The following is a 20,912-nucleotide window of genomic DNA, read 5'->3' as shown; positions in this document are numbered from 1 at the left end:
GACTTGCAGCTTGATGATCATTGGAGTGGTGGTGGAAATCACTGGGTGAAGGGTGGACTAGAGTGGCCTTACCTCCCTTCTAACGCTCCAGATGTAAATCCCTGCTTTCCGTGTGTGTGTGTGTGTGTGTGTGTGTGATGGAAGAAGATAGAGAAAAAAAATAAATATCATGAATGCTATTTCTATGCTCTTCCTAAGGAAACTGTAGGTTTATATCCATGTACTTAATGCAAAGGCATCCTTACTTTCAATGTTTACTATTTAGTCACATGTTAATTTTTGATTAATATTAGTTGCATGTTATTTTTTCACTGTTGCCCCACTCGCTTTGGGAAACTAGCCCAGGTGCATCACTCAATAGCCAGTGTGTCTGCCTGCCTAAAGTTACACAGCCTTGCTATGGGTGTCTACTTAGTAGTATGTCCCAGTGTCTTGCAGTGGGATTACTTCAAGATAAACAGGTATTGGACTGCAACCTTAGTAACTACTATTCTCTGCAGTCTCCATGGAGTACTGTATAACTTCCAGTATATTTTCAAGTGAAAAATGCTGCAGCCTGCATTATTTATTTATTTTTGCTCTTCGGTTGGCTCTGATAAAGACAACGGTGGTTTTACGTTGTATTTCTAGTGGGCCACAGTGACAGCTAACCACCTTTTTAAATGGGCAAGCGCTGTCACTGAAAATATTTGGAACCGCAGAAAAGAAATAGAAACTGGCGATCGACGCAATTATATAGGTTTGTTGAGAAAAGATCAACATCTGCTTTTAGGGGAAAGCAGTTCTTACGTTCCGACAACCTCCTGTTTCCCTTACAATACGCATTGGGACGGCTCTACTCATCAGCGAGTGAGGTCCTTCGTAGGACGAGAGAGGGGCGGAGACGTATTAGCTGAAGGACCGCCCCCAGCTCTCTTTCCTCCGCACATTTGCTCCGAATATTGTGACGTCACGGCTTTCTTTAAAAAGAACAGAGAAAACAAACGGCATTGAGAAAAATAGATGATCTCCGATCTTATTAAAAGCAATAGCTGAAACCCGCAGTTAGATCGAGCTATAGAAACAAACGCCAAGAACTACAGACAGAAGCCTCCTCAGCAAACATGGTGTCCCCGGTGACTGTGGTGAGTTTAGTCAGTTGTCTTTGTCTTGTTTTGGCAAAAATAAAAATCATAAAAAAATCAGATAGAAACATCAGAGGGAAAGGAGCTGCTGTATCTGCAAGGCGACCTTATGATCCCCGCAGGATTCTTCTTTTGATAGATAACAATACATAGAGTCACTATGCGGCAATAAGCCTGGCTCCAACATGTTTGCTGTTAACTAGACGCGGGGGGGGGGGGTTCCATTCACAGTGTACTCATTCTGTTTCCACCTCTTGTTCCTTCTTTCTGTCCTCCCCCCACCCCAGCCCACTTTGTTGGGAAGAAAATGTGGGGTGCCAAATGTTGCTTTTCTTAGCCCTTCCCCCCTAAAGCAAACGAAACTCGATCGGATGAAAACATTAAACATGTGACAAGAAAGCGTGACTTTGTTGATGGGTCTCGCCGGTTACGGCTAGGCGAAAGAGGGAAGTTGTTAAGGGGGGAGCGGAGGAGGAAAGAGGTTCTAGAATTAATCTTCCTTTAATGTTTCCCCACGCCCTGGCTTCGGAGGAGAATTCTCAAGAACTGCGCTAATGTTTGGCGGTGTTGCTTGTCGACACGTTGCGTCTGCTCTGAGGCTGGCCTATGTGTAGAACGCGGGCCATACGCACTGTGGATTCCCGATCTGGGGTTGATGTTGCCGCGCTAAAGATTGGGTAACCCCAGTGAGAGAAATCAGCAACAACAGCCTAAGTTCTATTTTTACTTCCCCTTGTCCCCCCCCCCCGCCCCCCGCACCCCGCACCCCGCACCTCATTAGATTGGCAAAAATAAAAACAAGGGAGAGCAAAAAAGGTAAACAATTGCTCTTATCTGGGCAGATAATGGAAATTAAGCAGATTTAAATTTAGGTTGTGTCAGCTGTAATAGATACATGTGCTGAAGGAAAATACTTGCCAGCTGGTGTAGTAGCATGGATCTAGAAGGACAGGGAAAACAAAGATTTGTGAGTTTTACAGTTTGCAAAGGAGACTTGAATTTAGTTCTGTGGTCAGCCATGAAGCTCCTTAGGTTCTCTTTTGCAGAACTATTAGAAGGATAATGTAGACTTTCCTTAGGAAATCTTTTCCAGACTTCCTGGAGGAAGAGAACAATAAGTGCATGCCCTTTCTATCAGTGTGAATATGCAATGCACAGTTTGTTCACCTTTATCTCAGAATGGGGTGGAGAATTCCAAATGATACTACAACTGTACAGGTCATGATCTAACAGCAATAATATAATAATTTGTGATTAATGGCTTTTAAAAAGTTCCCTGTATCATGATTTGATTGGGATTAACTTATTTATACCTTGTTTGTCTGCTCTAGTGATTGCTTGTGATAGCTAACAAAATTGAAACAAAGGCACACACAAGCAGAATCTAAAAAGTTAAAAACATAAATTAACACTATAATTAATATTAATGCCAATTAACAGTTGAAAGCTTGGTGAAAGAAAGGTGTCTTTATGGGTTATCTAAATTCATTAATTTATCACGAAATACTGAGATATGCGCCTCGTGTGGCGCAGAGTGGTAGGCGGCAGTATTGCAACCGAAACTCTCCCCACGACCCAAGTTCGATCCCAGGGGAAGCTGGATCTCAGGTAGCCGGCTCAGGTCGTCTCGGCCTTCCATCCTTCTGAGGTTGGTAAAATGAGTACCCAGCTTGCTGGGGAAGGTGACAACTGGGGAAGGCAATGGCAAACCACCCTGCTATAGTCTGCCAAGAAAATGTTGCAAAAGCAGCATCCCCCCAAAGGGTCAGACATGACTTGGTGCTTGCACAGGGGACCTTTCACCTTTTCACTTTCATGGGATCTAAAAGCCAAAAACCTCCATTCTATAGCTTGCAAGCAATGAAGGAGAAGCCCTCATGCCAGAAAGATGGGCCTGTGGTAGCAGAGGTATCTTCAGAAGAGATGCTTCTGCAGATCTAACAGCTGGACAGGGTTGGTGTGTAACAGGAGAGAAATTATCTTAGTCCCTAAGCAATTTAAGGCATTAAAGATTAACATCAGCACATAAAATATGCCTGATATTCAATTGGCAAACAGTGCAGATTTTTCAGTACAGGCCCCATAAGTCCTTGTAGCTGTTAGCAACCTAGCTGCCTCATATTGTATCAACTGTAGCTTCTGGATGCTGTTCAAGGGCAGTCCCAGGTACCACATACTGCAGTGGCCAAGATGATGAGGAACAGTTACAAAGGCTGACCAAGTTATGCAACAGTAGAGATACTGTCTGGGAATTCAGCGACCAAATAGCTTTCCAGAACTGTGAACCTGCTCTTTCAAGGAGTGTGTAACCCCATCTAAAACAAGCTGAAGTTCAATTCCTACAATCATTTTTCTAATTATAACAGTTAATTGCAGTTGAGGAGACCGGAAGCTAGGAGGAACACATGTAAAAGATTCTCTTTTCAACACATTATTTTGTAAGTTCAAAGGCTGATCTTTGGGGTGTCAAATAGGTTACGGGCCTGAGACCTAGTGAGCCTGCTTATTTTGCATAATTTTTCCTCCCATAATGAAACAAACTTGTCCCTATTTGTCCTTGAGTACTGATAAGAACTGCAAAACAGCAAAAGCTAGTTTTCTCTCACATAAAAATTTCCCCAGGGGATTGCATTACTGCAATCTGAATGTACGACATCACTGTATGTTTTTCTTTTATTATTTGTCAGGAGAAGGGTCTCATAGTGTAGAATAGGGACCCCACCATTATATCTTGATCTGTCTAACTGAGTATTGTCTACATTGACTGGCAGTAGATTTCCAGGGTTTCCGACTAGAATCTTTCTCAGACTTATCTGGAGAGGCTAAGAAAGAAACCTATTCTATATATTTTATGTATAGTGATGGATGATAGTATTAAGGGTATAATAAGATAAAATTAAATAGATTTGTCAGAGAAGGCAAAACTGATTATAGAAATGTGTGATAATATTTAGTATAACATTTTTCTTTGGTAGAGAATTGCTTTTGGGTTTTTTTTTCTTTGTAATTGAAAAAAATGAAGTTATAGTTTTGAATTTTGATTAAGTTGAAAGGGACTTTAGAAATAATGTTTATTATAATTAAAATTGGAGTAAGAGATTGATGTACTTTTTATGTATATCTTTGCTGTGACGAGTCAGAAGTAATTTTTTTGGGGTATCTTTTTCTATATGTTTCTGCACTTCTTAGTTTTTTTCCTTTTTCCTTTAGTTTCCTTTCAATCTTCTTCTATTTTTTCATGTTGTATCTTTATTCTGAAAATATAATAAAGTTTCTTTAAAAAACAACAACAGCAGTGTCTAATATAATGGTGTGTGTGTGTGCCTTTGGGTCAGTTTTTGACTTCTGGCAACTGCCTGGACTGATCCCTGCCGTTTTCTTGACAAGGTTTTTAGGAGGTGGTTTGCCATTGCCTGTTTCTCAGAGAGAGAGAGTGACTGGCCCAAAGTCACCCAGCTGGCTTTGTGCCTAAGGCAGGGCTAGAACTCACGGTCTCCTGGTTTCTAGCCTGGTGCCTTCACCACTACACCGAACAGGCTCTCCTAATATAATTAATGAACCAAAAGATTTGGGGGAGAGAACCAAGGATTTGGGGGAGAGAAGAGAGCTATAAATCTATGTGAGGAAGAGTCAGTTGTTTGCTGTCGGTTATATGCTAGTCAGCTCCCTACCTCTTAGTCTACAAAGGTCTCTGCCACATCAAATAATCAAATACTTTTCTTAGCTTCCTTCAGTTATGTAATGCTGCTTAATGTAGCTTGCAGCCCACCCCTAGGCTCTGTTCTCTAGGTAACAAAGTCACAACAAAATTCTTTCCGATACATGGGAAGACATTATTTCTGAGTAGCCACATGCCGAGTTGTTTTACAACAATGGCTGCTCTAGGGGAGAAAGAAGAGCTTCATTCAGAAGGTAAAAGAAAGGACAGCCTTGCATAACATTATACTTTCATATATCAGGACTCTTCCCCCAGTCCTTAATACATGGCTTTGCTACTACAGTAAATACTACCCTCTCCTCCACACAGTACATTTCTTCTTGTTTTTTTAAGGCAACATGTCAGGAAACTAGATAAGAAACACTGGCCTACTCCACAGGAGAGTCATGCATCGCTCTCTTCTCCCGCTTCAAATGAAGATCCTAATACTGGTTATCTTGCAAGGCTGGAAAAATTTAGAGATTCCCCATCAGCATCCTGTTTTTTGCAACAAGTACATAACTATGAGAGAGCCAGTTTGATCTAATGGGTAATGTGCAGGCATAGGAATCTAGTCCTGCCTTAGGCACAGAAGTCAACTGGGTGATTTTGGGCCAGTAACACACTCTCAGTTCTAGGAAGAAGGTAATACCCAGTTTGGTCTAGCGCTGAAGGCAACGGGCTAGAAACTAGGCGACTGAGAGTTCTAGTCCCGCCTGAGGCATGAAAGCCGGCTGGATGACCTTGGGCCCGTCACTCTCTCTCAGCTCAACTCACTTCACAGAGGAGTTGTTGTGGGGAAAATAGGAGGAGGAGGGAGTATTAGATATGTTCGCCGCCTTGAGTTATTTATAAAATAAAGGAGAGATTAAAAAAAAATCTAATCTAAACCACGTTTGAAAAATGTTGCCAGGAAAACTGCCTAGACTTGTCCATGTAATCACCATAAGTTGAGATTGACATGATATGCACGGACATAATTATGATGGCATTACTATAACATAACATTTAAAAAAATGTTTTAAAATGTTTAGAAACTCAGAAAAATCACCATATTTCAAACAAATACATTAGAAATATTGCAAACACCACTCTTGGTTCTTATGAAAAGAGCTTAGTGAGGAAACATGCTTCGTAAGCACAGCTAGAATATCCTCCATTGAGCTATTTCAGACAAAAGCTGGAGAGGTATTTGCTGGAAGTGTTCCTCATGCAAGGTATGTCATCCCAGGGCAAGGGGGTTGGGTTAGTCTCATTCCTAAACTTTACTACCATATGCTTTGGGTGATTTATTCCAGTTGAATGGATCAACTGTGCTTAACAACATTGCTCCTTAGTATTCCACGCATATCTCACAAGCATTAACACAGTCTTGTAAGGTAGACAAATAGAATAGATTGAGGTGGAAGCCAAGAAATAATGGAACGACGGAAGCCCTCATCCTCCTTATGCTGTTATTAGCTTATGATTGAAGTTGGCAATGTGGTGGTAGTGTACTGCCTACCAAGCTTCTTGCCCCACTTAAGTATAACAATAAAATTCAAATTAACTTTAACATTAACATTAAAATGAATTGTTTTAATTATAAACATACAAAAGGAAGCTTGCATAGTGCAAACACAGTACAAGCTCCCCACACTAGGTGATTTTCAAGAATGGGAAAGTTCTTAGAAAATAGCAATTGTGGATGGTTGTAACCTTGGACTTCGTCTGGAAGTGTGCTGACCTACTCAGCTCAGGAATAGAAAGAAAACAGGAAAGGTTGGCTTGGGGTGGTCAACAGCATCCGGGGGTTGAGGGTTAGAGGAGGTGTCAGGCAGTAATTTCATCAGTTGGCCTTCTGGTAAATGAATGTTCCATCGCTGGCCATGCCGCTGCATGGTAGCCATTTGGTGAAAATGCCCACAGCCTGCTGCTAAAATTCCAAATGTGCCTGCCAGCACAAAGCAATAACTCAGGGCTGCAACTAGGGTCTATGTCACCCAGGGCAAACATGGATTCCGCACTCATTTTGGCACCCCCCCAGTGCTCATTTTGGCACCCCACCAGCATGGCGCCCGGGGCATATGCTCCGGTTGCCCCCCCCCCCCAGTTGCGGCCCTGCAATAACTTCTCCATAGAGCATGACCTACAAAGAAGTTTTTTAGCTCTCCAGAACCTCAGGCAGAAGTCATAGTAAATTACCTACTATCAGATCCTTTAAAGCAGAGATACCATGGTCTGAATCCAGGATCTTCTGTGTGAAGAGCAGATGCTCTACCTCTGTTCCTTCCCAAAGCCCCATCTGGCCATTAAACAGTCATCCCTCCACCTGCTGGAATAAAACTGTCTTTACTTAACAAGTCTCAACTTTAAATCAAGGTGTTTCCATCTCTTTTAGCCATTATTTTACACTACCTAACAGTATCAATCTCAGCTCTTCATGAGTGAGTAATCTCCTCTTGTTCTGTTTATAGTGGAAGAGATTGTGGTGGTGGTCTGAAGAGCTGCATTACCTTTCAGTATAGGAATACAAGATCTTTATTTACCTCTTTAAGAGTCAATCACCCATTTCAGGACTAGGTCTTCTCCAACCTGTTGCTAACCCATCTTGCCCCTGGGCTGAGATCTCTATGGATTTTATCGTTGACCTCCCCCCCAGTCAAAAGAAAACTGTCATTTGGGTGGTCAAGGACTTTTTCTCCAAACAAGCTCATTTTATTCCATGCGCCTCCTTGCCGTCTGCCCAGCAGCTGGCTCGCCTCTTTCTATGCCACATCTACCGTCTCCACGGCTGCCCCTCCCGTTTGGTGACCGACCGCAGGACACAGTTTACCTCCCAATTTTGGTGGGCTTTTTAAAAACTCATTGGCATCGAACAGGCATTGTCAACGGCGTCGCATCCAGAGACGGACGGATCTACTGAGATTCTTAACTCCACCCTGGAGCAATTTCTTCGCTCCTACACCAACTACCATCAGGACAATTGGGTCGAACTTCTGCCCTTTGCAGAAGTTGCCTACAACAACTCCGTTCACCAGAGCACTGGGCAAACCCCTTTTCAGGTTGTTTTCGGCCAGGACTTTGTTCCCATTCCTGAATTACCTCAACCCCCGTCTCACCCCTGCTCCGTCTATGATTGGGCTGCACAGCTGGCTGACTCCTGGCCGATCATTTGGCAGGCTCTGGACGATGCCCAGGCTTCCTACAAACGTCATGCTGATAAGCGCCGTTCTCCCCAGCACTCCTTTCAGGTTGGGGATCTGGTTTACCTCTCCACAAAGTTCATCAAATCCCCTCAGCCTTCCAAGAAGCTTGCCCCTAAGTTCATCGGGCCATTCCCCATTGTGGCTCTTATCAATCCTGTTACTGTCAAACTAGAGCTACCTCACAATTTACGACGTTTGCACCGTTTTCCATTGCAGCTTGCTCAAACCGGCCCAATCCTCCGCTCACTGGCATCCCCAGCCTCCTCCACCTCCGCCAGTCATGACTGATGGCCAACATCATTTTGAAATCAAAGAGGTCATCAACCCACGCAAGCTTCGCAACTCCCTGCAATACCTAGTTCGCTGGAAGCACTTCCCCCACCCCGAGTGGGTGCCTGCTCGACACGTCAATGCTCCTGATTTAGTTTGCCGCTTTCACCTTGCTTATCCTTCCAAGCCTGCGGCTTGACTGTGCCTTTCACCATTATTAACTTTTCTTTGCTTTCTTTTGTGGGGGGCGGTATGTCATGTTCACCGTTGCAATGATTGTTTTACATCGTAACGTTTCGCCTGCCATGGTGCTGACGCGCATTCCAGTTGGGAGGGAGCTGCTGGGAGACCTTGTACCAGGCTGTCTGTTTTCTTGGGGATGGAATGTGTTTGGGTTATCATTGGTATTCAAGGTCTTTTTACCCGTTGATCAGCTGAACTCGTTAGGGGCACCTGGGGTGGGGAACTTGAAACGGTTGTACGGGGGGAGGGCTTACATTCGCACCGAGGGTTTTTAGTTTGTATTTGGCACGCTTCTGCTCATTCTCAGCTTTCTTTGTACTTGCACACTATTCTTAAATAAACCAGATTTGATTCAAGCTATTGCTTGTGAGCCTGAGTGTGTTTAGGATAGGCAAACATTACATTGACCCTTTCCCTATATGCTTAGCTGTGACTAAAATATATACTCCCAAACTACAGTATCTGTTAATGTTGTTTTAAAAAAAAATCTAACCATATCACATCTTAACTCTGAGAGGATGCTTTGAAAAGTGAGCATGGACATTTTTAACCATTTTTATGCATGCTGGCTGGAGAATTCTGGGAGTGGAAGTCCACACATCTTAAAGTTGCCAAGGTTGAGAAACACTGCGTTAGAGTAATAGGTTGCCAGTAGGAGAGCCCCAAGTGAATCAGTACCACTTTTCTCTGCCTCTCTTGTGCCAAGCTTCACTACTGTATTGATCAGTGGTGGTAAATGGCTGATAGTATTGTGGAGGTGAAATAATTTTGCCCTGGTTCGCACACTATGTTAAATCATAAATCATGGATTACAAAGTGCAGTGGCTAGGATCACATGCCAAGCCAGAACCAAACCACCTTTCAATCAGTATGATGTATGAACCAAGTCAATGGGAGATGGGAGAAGCTGAGGGATTTGTCATTGCATGTGGATTGAAATGTTATATTGATAACTTTTGAATTACATTTTTCCCCACAGCAGTTTTTTTCTTAACTTATACTGGGTTAGCATCAAGTGCCAATTATCCCCAGACTCCTGAGTCTCACATTTTGTTTCCTTCTTGCTGTTAAGCAATCAAGGAAATATCTTTGAAAGTGTCTTGTAAATCTTTACTGGGAACATCCTTACTAGATCATAGGGAGAGAGGTAGCCTTCCAGCTGAAATGTTCTATTTGTTTTTGTTGGCTTTTTTGAAGATGCAGGACAGAAAAAAATGGACTAAATGACTGCCTAGTAAGGAGAAACTCACAAGGATCTTCTGTCCTATTCTGAGAAATAGCATCCCATGTGGCACGCTATTCTTCTTTTCATTCAGCTTCCCATATGGCCAAGTATCGGGAAACTAAATTTTCTTGGAAAAAAATTACCAGGCAGCCTAATGAAATGCCCTTGTTTACTCCCTTGTGAATAGCAAAGGAAGAAGAATCCCTCTTGTTTAGCCCTACAAGACATCTGTGTGTTCCATTTCCTTCTTAGTGATGCTTTGTCTACAAAGACTTGTATGCAAAAAGTGTTCCTTCTGCCTTCCTGGACAACTTTATCAAGTCCCCAGTGTCTTAATTCCTCATCTTAAAAAGGAAGAATATTAAGGGCAATATCAAATGTAATTCCCATCATGCCCAACCTGCAGGTTGGCTAGGAATAATAGGAATTGAAGCTCAGCATATCTGGAAAGTATTCAGTGGAGAAAATTATTCCCCAGGCTAGCCACAGCAATAACATTGGGTTATATAAGCTCTGAGCAGAGGGTATGCTTGGTTGTTTTGAATGGAAATTCTGGATACTGTAGCCTCTGGAATACCTGGAGGATGTGTCTAGAACTCCAGTGATCCCATTTTAAAGTCATCTAAGTTACTATTGGTTGTTACAGGCTTTGGAAATGAACTTTACAAAGTAATTATTTCCCCCTCAATCAATTGATTATTGAGTTAAATGGTGGAAATTCATTGTTTTCAGTTTCAGTTCAATATAATAATTAGATTAACATTTTATAAATATGATAAATTAGGTAAATCAACTATTTTAATTTCCGTATTTTCTTTTTGTCTTTTGTGAATCAAGTGCCCATTTCATTTGGATAACTTTGAATATTCTGAGAGGGAGAGAGAGATAACGTTTTATTTCACTTTCTTCACATTCTGGATGATTGCGGTTTTATACTTACCATCAAGTTGACCTGTTTAATTATGTATGAGTTAATATCCATAGGACTGTGTTACATATGTTGATTCTATTCCCACTTAAATAGTTACTTATTATTTTTTGTAAACTATCCCAATTACTTTAGAACTTCCACATGGGGAAGTTAAGTTTTTAAAAATCATTTTGATTGCACCTTTTTACCAGTAATTTTTTTGATGGTTGGATAAACAAATATTAGTATCTACAAATGTCTTCTTGCTTGGAATTTTTGTATTCCCTTCCTAGTAATTCTTAACATTTGCCCTTCCTACAGTTGCTATGAATTGCATTGGTGTTTTCACTGAGTGGTCTACTAGGACCCTAAGATCCCTTTCCTCATTAGTCATTCACAGTCCAGAATCTTAACTGTTAAGATACTGCAAATTGCTGTTTCAGAGCTAAACAGAGAAGCTGCTTGTGGAAGCTGCTTGTTAAAGCTTTTGGGTTGATATGAAATAGAAGGTAGTTCACTAAAATTACATTAAAATTTGGGTAGATACATTAAACTATATATTTGCACAGAATGAGTTGTTATTTTAAAACTACTTATAAAACTATTTTATAAATAGTTTATAAATATGAGTACAGTACACTCTGGTTAGGCATGAAAGCCAGCTGGGTGCCCTTGGGCCAGTCACTCTCTCTCAGCCCAACTCACCTCACAGGGTTGCTGTTGTGGGGAAAAGAGGAGGAGGAAGGAGTACTAGGTACGTTCGCCGCCTTGAGCTATTTATAAAAAAATAATAAAGGCGGGATAAAAATAAACAAACAAATAAATAAATAGATATCTCAAATATAATACAAATACATGTTTTGTTTTTATGCTTGATAAAATTATATTTTAAAAATGTAGTACCCCTTCTTTGCCCCAAAACAGTTGGAATCAGTCTTCAGATATGCAGATTAATTGTAGGGGCTTCCAGACTGGAAGGCATCTAGTTGGGCTATGCCTTGTGTAGCGATTAGGAGCTTAGCTTGCTTTTGAATTAAAAGCAAAAACCCCTTCCCAGTGCAACTGATCCTGAAAGAGACCATCTTTTTCTGTGCTGTATTTCCCATGGGACCGTTGTGCAAATGCTGTCATCACCAAAAGCATCTCCTCCTCCTTACAGCACACTTAGAAGTGAATAGACGGGCTGGAATCTTAATGCGCTCGTTCATTCATTATGACCATTCGGCTGCTAAGGAGTAATTCACTTTGCTATTCCTGTTTTATGGAATGGAAGCCGCTGAGGATCAGGGTGTGATCTGAATGAAAATGGATTCTCAGTGCAAGTCTGAGTTTAGGAAATGAATAACGTTGTGACTCACTGTGTGGCAAAGAGAAACTGAGCGTGCATGCGGTTTTCACAAAATCCCATGAACAATGAATGAGAACAGGTTCTTTATATTCGAGGACAGGGAGGGTAATATTTGAGGGATCAGGGTCTGCAATTCAATTTTTGATCTTATCACAGTGCTGCAGGAAGATGTCTGGTGGCACTGTGACATCACCAGAAGGGACAGGGCTTAAATGGGAACGGGAAGCAAAGAGTCTAGGAACTAGTGCCACAAAAACAATGGAAAGATTACCTTTATCGTTTACTGTTTGCATATCTATATGGAAATGCCCTTACCTAGTAGAACTTTTCATGGTAACGCTTCATTGACTTCAGCAGAAAAAAAGCTAGTTGTGGCAAACATACTCTTTTACATGGAACACTCATGTTTAATTTAAAAAAAACCCTCCCACTCGTGTTCAGTAAGACTTACTCCTAGGTGCTTCTGGGTAGATGGCTTCTAGTTTCTTCTTTCTCCCCTAAATGGATTTTCTGTAGGAAATAAACATGGGCAAATACAGGACAGTTTTAAGTTGGGGTCATTTGAAATCCCCCCTTATAACATTCTGTAAATAAGAAAGTTTGAGTGCTTCTACTTGATGCTTTTATTGATCAAAGATAAATGGGCATAAAAGTGCAACCTTAGCCATTGCCAAATTTACTTGAATGGGGCAATATATTCAGTCATTTGTTGCATAGAATGATTTTTTTCTTCCCCTTACCAATTATAGCTCCTCAACTAAATATTCTTATGCCATTTTAGTTCAGTATATTTCTCCATTGATTCATTCTAAATCAATAATGTTAACTGTTTCAAGTTCTGAGTTTCCCTTCTCCCGGTTTCTCAGGTGAGATCCTTTTAACTTTGCACCATTATTAAGTACTTTTATAATGTTACAGTGGTCACTGGTATTCCTTGTTTGATTTTTTCCCCTTCAGCTATCTTTGCACCTGTCCAAATCATATAAATATTTTTCATGAACAAGAGTTTTGAGTGGGAACTGTTAAAGGGAAAAGGGACTTTTCTTACATGGTTTATACTGAAGAAGTTCAGTGGTTTTTCCATGGACAAGCCAAATCCATTCACTTAGGTCATAACTGTGATTCCTCACTGGGTGATTGATTCTTGGAATGTGTCACTTTCAGATCATTTTCTCTTCGGATACATGGATTCAAATGTCCCCTCCCATTTTTTAAAATTGTAAACCTGAGGGCAAGGGTTTTTCTTTTAAAGATACTATGCAACCTGTACTACCTGATATGCTTTGCAAATAATCCCCCTCTTCAGTTTAAAATTCAGAGAGTCGGAGCCAAATCTGGTGTAAAATAGCAGGTAACCAAAGAGTTAAGTGGCTACCTAGTCAGTTTAAGCGGCCATATAATTTTTTAAATAAACAAACAAACAAACAAGAGTGTATCCTGCCCTTAACATTACTATGATTCATTTACCTTTCCATAATCCTGCAACACAGCTCAGTGTTATCGTTCAAAAGGCAGTGCTATAATGTCTTGGTTAGAGGGCTGCTGGCTGGTACTTCTATGGCCTGTGTTCAGGAGTGCATGTACAACCCTAATCTTCCTGTGGCTTGTGGCTGGCCTTGCTGAAGTACTCCCTTCCCCCATTAGGCTCACAGAGAACATAAGATCTGGTTGAGGGGCTGATTTTTCATTTGCACCCCTCCACTGTGTATCCCTTTTGCTGTTAGAATGGCTTCTTCCATTTCAGTACAATTGCAGCAGGTGTGGATTTCAATGGACAGATCAGTCGCCATCACATTGAGCGTGTCAATAGCAGCATTTCTGTCCTGTCATTTTATGACTTGTAACACAATCAGCCTCAGGCATTTTTGTATCTTCCCAGTTGCTCAAAAGTGGCACGGAGTTGACCTGTGATCATTTTTACTTCCACAGGGTATGGTAAAAAAAACATCAAGAGGGCAGTAACATCATTTTATGTGCACTTAGAGTAGAATACAAGGGAATGATGGTTTTGATATGAATATTAGCCTATATTCTTAGTAGGCAGTAATCTGTAAACAGGCAGAGCTTCAACTGTACCATCATGGCCACCATCTTGACTTTCTAGATCACACCATGGACAGGCCTGCACTTCTACAAATCTCAACATGCAAAGGATGAACAAAGAAATCCGGCCCCATCTCATGCCACCACTAGCCTTGGAGGAATAAATCATCCCTCTCCCCTCTCCAAATAAAGAGGGAAAGGAATAAGATCCACCCCTTCACTTCCTTAGTTTCCACTGCTTTGATGCTTGCGGGCTACCTTTCTCCTGTAAAATCCTGTGAAATAAGAGCTGGCAGCAGTTGCCCAAGAGGGGCACGATGGAGTGAGGCAGGCATCCCCAAGGGGAAAATAAATGGCTGATGCCCTCTGTCAAGTTGCAGCACTGTAAAAGAAAAGACCAGCTTTGCTCTAGTTTGAGATTAACTGGTTTCAAAAAGGAAAAATCCCAAACTGACTAAACTCTTGAATAGACCTGACATCATGGGATTACCCAGGTCTGCAGCATGTTCTAAATTGCTGCAAAGACTCTGTGGGGAGCTGCACATAGCCAGTGTAATATTAGGGAGCCTGAAATGAGAAGGAAACAATATTGGATTATGTACTAACAAGTGACTCAGACTGAAGATTTTATTGCATAGTCTAAAATCAGTACGTGAGATGCAATCCCCATCCACCATCCTGCACTCCCTGGCTTAACTCTCCTCCCCACTACAAAGTTTATTTATGCAAGGTATAGGTTGTCTCTCTGCCTGCTAATAATACAAAAGCCTTCCCTGAGCCTTGTTTTGTCTTATTTATCTTTTCTTGCATTCTGCTGGCTATTTTGCCCATCCTTTCTGTGGGTTCCTTTTTCTCAAGGCATTATTCACTCTGCCCACCCCTTCAATTCTCCAATCAGATTCTTCCTCCAACTTCCTGATCCTGTAACAGGGCATGCTTACATTCAACTCTGTTTGCCCAGCAGAGCTGGCAACTGAAATCACTGTCTCGCATCAGCCCAAGTTCATGCTTGCCATTCTCCTCCCTCCTCAGTGAAATAAGAGAAGATAAATGTCTGCCATTCATCCATCCTTCTGCTTGCCATAGAAGTATGCTTCTCTCCTCTTCAAAGAGAGTGAAATTATCCTGCCAGGATTAGTGCATCTGGGTTGCTTTGCCCAAGCCTGTTGGGAGGCGGACAAGCTGTGGCTCTCCTCCAAAGGAGGCACAAGGATACAAAACCTTGTAATTTGGGCAGCAGCATTCACTGTAATAGAATGACTATTCCTGAGAAACAGAAGCACAAAAGGTGATCAGAATTCCTCCTCCTTGCAAGCCCCTAGTTGTGGTAGCATCAGATAGGTGGTGGCGGAGATTGTGGTGATAGTGTCTCACTGCAATTCCTTCTTATCTTTTATCTTAATAGTTTTATTAGTCAAGGGTAACAATCAAACAACAAAAAAGTGATGCATCAGTGATAATCCAGTAAGAAACTACACACATTAAGTGATTAAAATAAACTAAACATACAGGGAAGAAAACAGAACTTAGGCAGATAAAGGAAAAAAATGAATACATATGATGCAATATAAAATTCATCCAATCTTTAAACATATTAAGCCAGACCATATAGCAATATAGAAACATACTGCACCATCTTCTTATTTTTAGAATATAAAGGCATTTTTAAAATTGATAAAGAACAGTATCTTGAATCCATTCCATATCATTAGGAGAATAGATTTCTTTCTTTCTGCATTTCACTGCAGTGCACGATTGGATCTGCACCCCATCTGGAAATCACCGTATTGTTATGCATCTTGTAGGCTGCACAGGAGAGAGGATAATGCAAACTCTGCTGCATATGTCAGATGTTGGCAGCCTTTTCCCTGCTCCAGCTGCTTCCTCCACCCCAGCGAAGAAAAGTGAGAGTTTGGCATTTCGTGTGTAATCTGAAATGAGGAATTTGGCATTGCTGCCAGCTGGCCTAGTGATTAGAGAAGCCAACTATTACATGTAATTTTCTGCATGTGGTTGCATTCATTCCAAAGGCCCCCAGAGGACAGCTCCTGTCACATTGTCCTTGACAATGGGTCTCACATCCTTACTACATTTTACATGCAGGTATTTTTTAAAGCTTGATTTTTAAAATATCTAGAAGCTAGGGGAAGGCAGAATTTAGGGGAAGATTATTTTTGGTCACATCATTCGCCATAATTATCAGAGTCAGATCCATTTATGTAAATTGGTGGATTTCCTCTACTAATTTTAGCTTACGTGTCTGGGCTGTCATTATTTTAACTCTGGATCACAATTTAACCTGAGTTTGATCATCTATTTTCTAAATTTAGGGCCTTGGTGGCTTTCTCTTCAGTTGCAATGCAAGGGCAGGCCAATATGCTCATTATCAAAGTTTTCCATGCACATCACTCTCCTCTTTTCTTGTATATAGTGAGATGACAAGCCTTTGGGATGAAACATGTGGAATACAGCCACAAATGTTTTAATTCTTCTCGAAGACTTGCGTCATGCTGAAGTAAAATGTTACATTCAACAGCTAGTACATGAAGATGTGTTTCTGTAATCCAGTTCAGGAAGAAATGACTGTGAGTGGCATTGATTGGCGAGAAACTGTGCATCATCAAACTCTTGTTGCAATTTTTTGTTTGTTACTTGAGATGTCACAAACAGCCAACATTTGTTTTTTGTTGGTGGTTTTCTCGCCTTACTTATCTAGCTTCTTCTTAAAACTTATACAGTTTTGTGTATGGAAGGAATTGGAAAAGGATATAAAATCACAACATTGTAATACACAAACCAACTAGCCTCCCCCTCTAGGACAGCATGGGCTTCCCAGAATGTTTGGTGCAGCTCTTGCAATCCCCCCACAAATGCTACCAAATTGTAATTTTTAATGGGACAGGAGGACATCGGTAAATGTATGAGAAACATCAATTAGCAGTATTTAATTTAAAACTAATTAAAAGCCATTTTTACCCCCCCCCCACCCCTTCTTTGTAGCTTGTTCCCAAATGAAAGGTGTTACCCACAAATACCTAGATACAGACCAGCCACAGGGCAGCATTGCGGGGAAGCACAGGGCTTGGTTGCTGCTGGCGCATGAGCAGACTGATGCATGGACAAAATTCAGTGGCAGATCTGAGAGGTTGGGTGGTTCTGGGCCTTTGGTGGGGCAATGTGGGCTTTCTCTCAGAAACTTCATGCCAGAGATACCTGTTTTATATTTTCCTGAGAAGTGAAATGAATGTTTTTAGAAGTTGCTCCTTCATCTAGTTAATTTCATAATCTTACTGATTTGTACTGGACATAGAGAAGGGGTTTCAGCTAAAAAACAGTGCGAATTGGCACTTCTGTAGTATATTCAATTGAAGATACCACCTCTGATAAAGAATCCTCACCTGTTACATCCCTGTTGCACTAGAACAGCATTTTCCAACCTTGTCCCCTTTAAGATGTGTGGACTTCAACTCCCAGAATTCCCCAGCCAGCATGGGAGTTGAAGTCCACACATCTTAAAGGGGACAAGGTTGAGAAACATTGCATTAGAAAATAGGGTCACACTAGTGTGCTGGGGTTTAAAAATCAGCATTTCTAGGTGTGCTGACGTAGAATAACCACCATTTCTGGGCAGAATCTGCCTAGAAATACTGGCAGTTATATTCCCATCATATCTCTAGGAAACTAGGTTGGCAGTAGCTGATAAGAAGTTGTAGGAATCATCACACACAGACAGTGCATTCTGATACCAAAATGACAACATGTTTTTGCAACTCATTTTCCCAGGCATCCAATACAAATTGTTCCTGAATTGTTAGGCTGTAGTTCAGAGGGAGGCTACACTCAGGGAGATATATCCAGCTATGTAAATATTTTTTTTTCCATTCAATCATGTCTGATTCTCAGAGACTGCCAGGACTAGTCCCTGCAGTTTGCTTGGCAAGATTTCAGAAATGGTTTGCCATTGCCTCCTTCCTAGGGCTGAGAGAGAGTGACTGGCCCAAGGTCACCCAGCTGGCTTTGTGCCCAAGGTGGGACTAGAACTCACGGTCTCCCAGTTTCTAGCCTGGAGCTTTAACCTCTACACCAAACTCTCTCTCCATGTAAATAACACATCAGGTCAAAAGATTTTACTTCTATATCAAAAAAATCCATATTCATTTCATAATGAAGTATGCAAGTTAACCTCAGCTTGTGGATACCTATAACAAAACCAAACAACCTAGGTTCATTGATGCTTTATGTTTATATTTTAAGAGTGAGACCCTTACAGATTTATTTAAATCTGAGAGCTCTTTGCAAATGTCCTATTAACTCTCTTGTTTCACTAATGCCAGGTTTTGCCTACAAATTTGCCTTGAATTTTGCTTTAAGTGATATTTAATTCCAACTTTGATTTTCATTGGAGGCCAGTATTTGCTGCATATTACATGGTATTTTTGTGGAAACCACAAAAATTGATTATACTATGGGTAATCTGTAAGGGTGTATACATCATCCTTGTCCTTCATTTTCTGCCCCCTCTACTGCACAATCCAGTATCAACCACTAATGAAGCTGTCACCTAGAACCTCTCATTTCAGTATCTCATTCCCAATTCTTTCAGCTTGCTAGTCCCTGTGAGGCAAAAATACAAATGCCATGAAATGAGAGAAAACAGTGCCTTTTTCCTTTCCTGGTATAATGTACAGCCCATGTTCTTTCCATACAAGATTGTAGAATGAATGATTAAGTAGCCTCTGGAGAAGGTGTCTTCTGGAGAAAGCTTCATTAAGATCACCCCCAGAGCCCCTTTTCCATTGTAGGCATTTTGTGCCAGCTTTGTTTGACTAACAGTGTCAGAGCTGGGCCAAGATTGAGCGAAAGGGGGAGCGGGTGTCAAAAGAATGAGAATGGTGAGCATAGGTGTGGTCAGTGGTGCCACCAATAACTTTTTTCATGCCCTTGCAGATGCTTCTGTGCCTGAGGTAGGAAATCCAAAATGCTGTAAGAATATATAGAGTAAAATAAATAATAGACCATTTTCTATTGTAAACTAGATCCTGCTACTGGAAATAAGCCTCATGCTACAGCTGGGTCTGAAAGACAAAAGTCAGAAATAATGGAATAAATAAGAACATTTTTTAATTGATTATGTGCCATCAAGTTGGTATTGACTTAGTGACCACATAGATAGATTTTCACCATGACAATCTGTCCTTAACCTGGTCTTTCAGGTCTTCCAACAGTGCACTCATTGCCACTGTAACTGAGTCGATCCACCTTGCAGATAGGAACATACCTGCTGGTTTATATTATTCCTGTTTTTAATCTCTATTCCTTATATACAACTTAGAGTTGCTCCAGCAATTGAAACAGCTAATAAATTGATTAAATAAAATAAATAAATAATAATAAACACATCATGGTAAAAGAGAGAGAAGTAGTTCCATAAAGCCACTTCATCTGTATTCCTCACTAAGTTTAAATCTTGGTATTAACACGTTATTGCAGTTCCAGAAATACAAGATCTGTACAGTTAAAGATACTGATTGCAAGCCAAGATATCCCAACTGATTATTGGTTCTCATCTCCTTCTTCTGTAGTAATTAATCATATGGCATTGCTAACTACAGAAATAGTATATGCAATCTTATCTTCATTTTATATGATACCCAAAGAATGCTATGCATCTGATACCAAGATCTTCATTCCCCATTCCAGTTCCAACTCAATCTGTTAAATTTCCTATGTGAAGAGTCTGCATGCTCGTAATTGCAGAACCCTGTGGCTCTCTACTTGATACTTCCCTTTAAGCTGAAGTGGAGCCATTAATGAGCATGCTTTGTGTGTGATCATTTAGCCAAGCGTGAGTCCATGTAACAGTGGTATCATCTAGCAATATTTTACCATTTTATGAAGAAGGGTATCTTGAGGCACTCTAAGTCTTTGCTGGGGTCCAGCATTCCCCATTCTACTAAGCTCACAACTCTATCAAAGGAAGAGATAAAGCTGGTCTGGCACAATTCATCTGTGACAAACCCATGCGGCTCCTGTTAATTGTAGCAGGCCTATCCAAATGCCGAAAAGTATGATGTTCAATCATCTGTTTGAGGGCCTTGCCCAAGTTGCTAAAGGCTTTTAGGTTCTATTCAGTTGTTATGATGGTTAGCTGAAATCTGCCTGTATTTTTGTATGAGGTTTTCTGACAAAGCCCACAGTGGCTTTTGCTTGAATGGCATCCCTGAATCTAGGATCAGAGGAGAGGATTTCAGCATGGCCCTGGAGGGTTCCAGACTGTAGGACACTTCCACTGGAATAATTTCCTTTTTATAGAAAATGGGTGGGTGAGTGTATGTATGTGTGTGTGAGTATAGGTATGATGGTAGGTAGATACACACTGCCTACCTATATACTGTAGTTGCTGTTCAACATTATCAAGTGAAGACAACCAAAGATCTGCTTCTAACTGGTTTCAGGGATAGGGGTAGTGGAAAAGGAGAAAAAACTGCCTTATCAGAGGTCCCTAAGAGAAAATGATATGTATGAGATGGCTTTATGAACATACTTTGATAATGTTGGAGGAGGAGGAGGAGGAGATCTTTGCTCCAGTTTCAGATAAACTGGCAGGCAGCCAGTCTCAGCCCTTAAAATGAACCAACCTCCTGGGTCAGTACGACTCAAGCTGATCTGAGAGTGACACAAAGTGTTTTGTGTTTGTGAGTGTTGTGGGTGCATTCATGGAGGTGCCCTCACTTAACTCTCGCCCCACTGTGGAAATCACTTTGATGCTCTGTGTACTTCTTAAGCAAAAACAGCATTTCTTTGCTTAACGTGTTCTCATTTGTCATTCAAGGATAGCGGAGCTTTAATGAGGGGCACATGTGA

At 41.1% G+C, this 20,912-nt stretch overlaps 1 protein-coding gene across 2 annotated transcripts in view; it reads left to right on the top strand.

Annotated features, from left to right (window-relative positions):
- The first annotated feature begins 860 nt into the window (after positions 1-860).
- Positions 861-20,912, top strand: part of TMEM86A (transmembrane protein 86A) — a 32,015-nt gene continuing 11,963 nt past the window's right edge. For both annotated transcript variants that reach the window (XR_010066864.1, XM_063289370.1), the window contains exon 1: positions 861-1,124. Coding sequence is in view for 1 of the 2 variants with exons in the window: in XM_063289370.1 (XP_063145440.1) it covers positions 1,104-1,124 (21 nt within the window). In the remaining variant the exon portion in view is untranslated. The remainder of the gene's footprint in view (positions 1,125-20,912) is intronic.

This window comes from Candoia aspera, chromosome 1 (assembly GCF_035149785.1).
Source record: "Candoia aspera isolate rCanAsp1 chromosome 1, rCanAsp1.hap2, whole genome shotgun sequence".
In the NCBI taxonomy this organism is placed as follows: domain Eukaryota; kingdom Metazoa; phylum Chordata; class Lepidosauria; order Squamata; family Boidae; genus Candoia; species Candoia aspera.
The sequence above is the reverse complement of the archived record's forward strand: the minus strand, read 5'-3'. Positions and strand labels throughout refer to the sequence as shown.